The 7,241-nt window shown below is 37.3% G+C and overlaps 1 protein-coding gene across 1 annotated transcript; it reads left to right on the plus strand.

The window, feature by feature from the left end:
• Positions 1-293: 293 nt before the first annotated feature.
• Positions 294-2,424, plus strand: LOC132065297 (high affinity nitrate transporter 2.6-like). The gene is made up of 3 exons (XM_059458617.1): positions 294-1,184; positions 1,283-1,398; positions 1,592-2,424. Exons 1-3 carry the CDS (start codon positions 363-365, stop codon positions 2,259-2,261), a joined length of 1,608 nt encoding a protein of 535 aa, XP_059314600.1. The 5' UTR covers positions 294-362; the 3' UTR covers positions 2,262-2,424.
• The last annotated feature ends 4,817 nt before the right edge of the window (positions 2,425-7,241 follow it).

Genomic DNA, 7,241 nt, shown 5'->3' on the forward strand with positions numbered 1-7,241 from the left:
AATTCAATCAGCTAAGTTTAAGCTGCTGCCCTTAAGTTGATCAGTCCATTCTAGTAATCTTAATTGTTGCGCATTAATTGGAGTACAAATTAAGGGTTGTTAAACATTTCATAAACAAATACTAGTAATTAAGTAAATAGCGCAGCAGTACTTTCTTTATTTTCTTTTATTTTACAAAAACATAACATGTGATGCCAATGTGTACTATACGTGTGCTTTTACAATGTCAACTCACTCAATCCCTATAAATACCACACCCTTACGTTTCCAAAATTACAACACAACATCATTTTTTGTGCTTATAATTAAGCTTCCTTAATTATACCTTCTCTCAGCCTTTAATTTTTGTTTTTACACCAAAAATGGCTAATTTTGAAAGCCCCCTGGGCAGTTCAGTGCATGGATTAACAGGCAGAGAACAAACATTTGCCTTTTCTGTCACTTCCCAAAGCCATAATAATCTCGACAATAATGGCCAATCCAACAAATTTGCTTTGCCAGTTGATTCAGAACACAAGGCAAAAGCTCTAAAAATCTTCTCATTTGCACAACCCCACATGAGATCTTTTCACTTAGCCTGGATTTCATTTTTCACTTGTTTTATTTCTACTTTTGCTGCTGCACCTTTAGTTCCAATTATTAGGGACAATCTTAATCTAACACGTGCCGATATTGGTAATGCAGGGGTTGTTTCTGTTTCCGGTAGCATTTTTTCTAGGCTAGTCATGGGTGCACTATGTGACTTAATTGGTCCGAGATATGGCTGTGCATTTCTCAATCTTTTAACTGCCCCAATTGTTTTCTCTGTCGCATTTATCTCAAATGCAGAGGGATACATAGCTATGAGGTTCTTGGTGGGATTTTCATTAGCCACATTCGTGTCGTGCCAGTACTGGACTAGTGTTATGTTTAATAGCCAGATTATTGGACTCGTTAACGGTGTGGCTGGGGGATGGGGTGACATGGGGGGTGGTGTCGCTCAAATCCTCATGCCTTTTCTTCTTCATATAATCAAATTAACTGGGGCTACTCCGTTCACTGCCTGGCGTATTGCCTTTTTTATCCCGGGATGGTTACATATTATCGTAGGACTTATGGTCCTGACACTTGGTCAAGATCTCCCTGACGGAAACCTTAGTACTCTCCAAAAAAGGGGTGATGTTGCCAAAGATCAATTTTCAAAGGTACAAATCAATTTACTAATGTTAGTAATTATTAACTCGTTCATCCCTCGTTAGGAACATAAATGGACTGATTTTTGGTTTTACATTTCTTTTGCTAGGTTCTTCGATATGCAGTGACAAATTATAGGACATGGATCTTTTTCTTCATCTACGGATTTTCCATGGGAGTTGAGCTCTGCATCAACAATGTCATAACAGAGTATTTTTACGACAAGTAAGCTCCTTTAATTTGACGCATTTTGATTATAATATTTAACTAACATATTATATACTATCGATCAATATATTTTAACATGTTATAGTAGGTAACACGTAAGCTATTTTTCATGCTTACTATACTCAATTTTTATGGATGCTTATTTATTATTATCTCATAGGTAATCTGATAGTGTAATGTATGTTGACAGATTCACTTTGAAGCTACATACAGCGGGAATGATAGCTGCAACATTTGGGTTGGCCAACTTTGTGTCTCGTCCTTTTGGAGGATATGCATCTGATTTAGCAGCACGAAAATTCGGGATGAGAGGCAGGTTATGGGTCCTATGGATAGTTCAGACATTAGGAGGAGCCTTTTGTATATGGTTGGGCAGGGCTGAATCACTTCCCATAGCCATAGTTTCAATGATCCTCGTCGCAATCGGATCCCAAGCAGCGTGTGGTGCAACTTATGGAATCATTCCTTTCGTTTCGCGAAGATCATTGGGCTTGATTTCGGGCCTCACTGGCGCTGGAGGCAATTTTGGAGGTGGCTTGACACAATTGTTATTTTTTTCGAGTACGCGATTTTCTACTGCTATGGGGCTAACATGGATGGGGGTACTGGCCGTGGCATGTACAGTACCCGTTGCGTTTATTCATTTTCCGCAATGGGGAAGTATGTTTTTTCCAGCATCAAATGATGGAAAATATAATGAAGAGAGTTATTATGGTTCAGAATGGACAGAAGATGAAAAACAAAAAGGGTTACATCATGGTAGTGTTAAGTTTGCAGAGAATAGCCGATCTGAACGTGGCAAGAAACAGATTGTTACATCCGTAGCTACTTCACCTTACTCTAGTCCAGAACATGTTTGAAGAATAAAATGAATTTGCTTAATTTTGTAATGTTTTAAGTGGAATGTGATTGGTTGTTTTGCTCTGTAGTAGTTATGAGCATATACACCCATGAATCCATTGTAGTTTGTTTTGAGTTTTTCATGTACCTTTTTTTTGTGATGTAAATATAACTCATGAGCAATGACATTTCCCTTATAGTCTATGTTTCTTATGACTTTTAAATTTATTTCGTCATTATCTCTTTTTAGGTGGAAATTACTATGGTTCTCTCTAAAGAAATAGCGAGACGAGCTTAATTAGGCAAATTAAACTCTCACTAGTGTAATTAGGCTAAATAATGTTCCTTTTTTTTTCCCCCCTTATTTCAAGTTTAATTTGTATCCCTTATCTTTTATTCAGCGGAAAATCATATTGAAGTTTGAAGGTGCAAGTTCAATGGTAAAAACTTACCACGTCCTATGTTTACACGTCAAACTCTATTATGACAATAATTATTTTACCATAGTACTTATAAGTTATGAATCAAGTATGATAACGGGTACAATGATTTAGTGATAACAACTTGTGTATATGTATATATAGACGTGTCCTATATTTATTTATTGGATTGATATTGTAAATATTGGGTGCAGATAAAATTTTACCCAAGTTGAAATAGAGTCCATTATTCCAAATTAAAACAATATTACTTGTCTGCAAAGCATAACATTTGCTCAGAAGTGAGATTACTAATCAATTAAGCCAATGGAAATATTAATGCAAGTCTTATTAATAAACACTCTTCCCTTCCGTTGTTTAGGATCACACGTTTTCACTCACATAGTTAATCATTTATAGGTACGTACACACTGACATGATCAATTTTACTTAAATTTACCTGTATTTAGAGCTAAAAGAGGTGACTTCTAGGTTTACTTACTAAGAGAAACTAACTCTGCCCAATCTTTTTGTCTTATTTTTTCATATAACTAAAATAACATTTGTAATGAATTACAAAACTAAATGTCTCCCTAAAAAGGGTATATTTTCAGAATTTTCAAAAAATTTAAATCAGTTCTATTGGTTTTTTTCAAAAAACAAGTTTCCTATTTACGTATCTTGAATATTTCCATGACCCTTGCATTACAATATATTGTTCATTATATGCATCTGTGTATGTTTTCTTTGAACTTAATCTAACTTACTATAAGCAGTCAAATTATTTGTTACACCTCGCATTTTCATACGTTGAGTTTCGCCAAATGCTAGTTGTCCTAGTCTTGGGAGGTAGGACAAATTTTTCAAGGTCATGAGGATAGATATGTCCATCTTGGGTATATAATGGAGTAAAACCATGTTTAGTAAGCCTCGGGAAGGTTTAAGACTCGTCGTACCATTGGAGTTAAGTTTTGGCGAAAGTTTGGCAAAGTGTCACATTATGGCGCAACATGCTAGCAGCAAAGCACGCTTTGTGGTAACGCAGTTGCTTAGCAAAGTGTGACAGTGAAATTTGGTGATGTTGCGAGGTCTGCGACACAACATGCGGCTAGCAAAGCACGCTTTGCGTCTAGCAAAGCTCGCAGCATGTTGTGTCGGTCCAGAATTTTCTGGACTACTATAAATAGACCAAATTCGACCCAAAATCATATTTTCACCATTTTTGGACATAGAAACCTCTAGAAACTCTCTCAACAAGTCTTCCTATGATCTAAGACCAAAATCAAGAGCAAATTAAGGGTGTCAAGTGGCCGGGCTGGGCCATTTAAACGTGGGCCACAGGGGGCCGAGCCTGGCCGTAAGTTAGGGGCCGGGCTTGGAGAGGGAAAAGGGTGTCCGGCCCAGCCCACCCCGGATAGGGGCTACACCTCGGGCTAACCAGGCCGGGCAGGACCAGGTTATAGTTAGTGGGCCGGGCTTTTTTTTTTTTTTTTTGAAGTTCTAATACAAAAATAGACATTTACATTTACTAATAATAAAAAAATTAACATTTACATCTAATGATAAAATTGCTAAATTAAAAAAAAAGTTTAGTCGTCGTCAAATTCAAAAGCTAGCCATTGTAAATTTAAAAAAACTAGTCGTTGCTAATTTTATTTGAACCCCTAAATTTATGAATAACTTCACTTTAGTCATATTTTCAAACTATAAATACCCCTCCATTCTTCTTCATTTTCACATAATTCTTCCACAATTCTGTAACACCCTGCATCTTGGAACTAAGTTTAGACTCATAGCATTAGAGTTTTAGCGGAAAAGGCAAGGTTCGAACGTTTTGCGAAAATGGTTGATACACCTACTTCGAGGCGATAACTCCTTGATCGCCTTGAAATTTGGGAAAGTACCCTTAATGAAAGTTATAGTATGTAGAAATACCTTTCTAACGATATAAGGACCAAGCCAATCAGAGATCGGATCAAGGAGATATGATCATCTCAATATGGCTAATAGTAAAGCACTTGAAATCCTATAGAATCGGCTAAGTTTTCGATACGTCTGACTTCCAGTCAAATTTCGTGCGAATCGGTTGGGAATTTGAGGAACCTTCCTTGATGAAAGTTGTAGACCTTTGAAATAGCTTTCCAACGGTATATTATGGGTCTTGAACAGAGTTATGTACAGTTATGCCCATTTTACCGAACACCGTGCAAAACCGACACCCGTCGCTTCTCGGGGCGCGTGAGGGCGTGAGAGAGTTCGCGATGGCCCGCTTCGCGAGAGATCGCGCAACTCTGATTTTTAGCTTCAGAATGTTGGGCGATGCACCCGCATCGCGGAACCATCGCGAAACGGGTCGATTTCGGGTCAAAAGGTCGGGTTTACGCGTTTTAAGTTATATTTAAGATTTGGTGTCTATTTCCCCAGCACCCCATCCACGAAAAATTAACCTAAACTCAAGAAGAACAAGTCCCAAGCCTCAAGAACCCTACAAGGTAAGTTTTATCATGATTCTAGGGTGAATTAAGTCCCTAATCCTTTCTAACTTCGAGTAAACTCTTCTAATCCATAGAGTTAGGATCGGGAACATTTTTGTTGACGGGGAAACCCCAGAGTTCAATTCAAGAGATCGACTTCAAAAAAGGTAATGTTTCTACTCTCTAATCATGTATAGTTGTGAATTGATGAGTTCTGGGAGAATAGTAAATGGGTTTGATAAAAGAGATTATATAAACTATGCTAGAGTTTTGGATTGTTGACTCGAGATTGTTATAATGATATTGGGTGATGGAGAATGATGTTAATTACATCTAATTGAGATTGTAGAATCACCTAGAAGTAATAGAATGGGAATTGGGTGAAGAAACACCATTAATGGAGATTGTGGAGCTTTATGCCCACTAAGTGTTTGATAAATGCTTAGATGACCAAAGCATGAATATTATTGCTAATATAGAATCCCTTTTGGCTTGTATTGATATAGATCAAAGTTGAAAAGGGGCGACGAACATTGTATTTCAAGCTCAAAGGCCGGAATTAAGGTATGTGAGGCTAACTATCTACGTTAGGGAATGTTCATGATTCTCCCTACGCCTCATTCTTCATACTTGTCGGCAATTTGCACTGTATCAGCTTTTTAGCCCCGGTTTTATGATATGTTGTAGAATCGTTATCTTTAGGGTCAGAAGGCGTACTGTTCACGGTTATCAATTTGAATATCGTTAACTCAAGACGTAATCTTTATAGACTTATGTATTGTTACCACATGAGTCTCGCCTAGAATTCAAGAGTGCTCGTACAAGGGCCGTTGTTTTCGTCACCAAAGATGTCTATTTTTTGGGTCAAGATTGTTCATTGTTGTTATGGTCGCCTATTAATTAACCATAATTATACATATGTGATTTCCGCTCCCGAGGGCACGCACGCCCGTGTATGTGGAGACAGTACATGGCCGAGGCCATTGATCGACGCACTACCAAAGCCGAGGCCATAGCGTGCATTTATTATCGGGCCGAGGCCCCACATATACAAAACACGTAAATACCGATGATTCAGACAGAGTGCCGACACCCAATTTTGTCCCACCTTTCCTCCGAGATACCTATTTTTCGCTTCCAATATTTTGGCAACTTTAAAAATAATTATTTGCGTTTTTACTATAATTATTAGCTTTATTAATACCGGCATTTCATTATCCTGTCATTACCTTTTACAACCGTTACTACTACCATTATTATTATTATTATTATTATTATTATTATTTTGTTATTATTATTTACTACCAGTATTATTACTATTCGCATTTTTATCATTCAGCACTTTTGCCATCTTATGCACACGCATCGCAATTATCTTCGCATAATTAAATAATAGCGTTTATTTACTATTGATTTTCAATATATTATCGCACGGCTATTGCGACGCCACTTTATTTTATCCGAGTACTAATAAATACATACTTTATATGAGATAATATTTTGAACACATGTCAGCATATAATTAGTCAAAATGGGTCTTTTACTTAAAATTTAGAAGCCTACATTTTAATTCATCATCCCAACCATTTTAATTCACCCCAACCCAATTTTCAGATCAGCCCACGTTTTGATACCTAGCCCATATTTTAAAGCAACAACTTAGTAAAATTTCATATTTTCAACCAACTCACCAAATAATTGCCCAAACGGACCAGCCCATACCCGTTTAAACATGACCCGGCCCATCCATTTCAAAATAAGGGAAACCCTAAAAGAGTTTCCCTTTCATCTCCTTCACGCCGCACACCCCCATCCCTTCTCTCTCTCTTCCCCTTTTCTCTTTCATCGTCTTCCTCACCCCCCACGTTACCGGAGTCGCCACCTAATTTATTTTAAGGTGAATTAGGGCACCTAATTATTAACTAAGGTAAAATTAACTAAACCTCCGTTAATAGTCCGTTTAACCAAAGGTGATTCTAGGTAAGGGTTCTATATTATCCTAAAGGGAAGGTTAGGCATCCTTAGAATCCGCTAACTTACTAGTTATCCGACCAAACTTAGGTTAATTAATTAATGCAAATAAAATGTTCGAAATTTTAAGAAAAGG

Source organism: Lycium ferocissimum, chromosome 7 (assembly GCF_029784015.1).
Source record: "Lycium ferocissimum isolate CSIRO_LF1 chromosome 7, AGI_CSIRO_Lferr_CH_V1, whole genome shotgun sequence".
In the NCBI taxonomy this organism is placed as follows: domain Eukaryota; kingdom Viridiplantae; phylum Streptophyta; class Magnoliopsida; order Solanales; family Solanaceae; genus Lycium; species Lycium ferocissimum.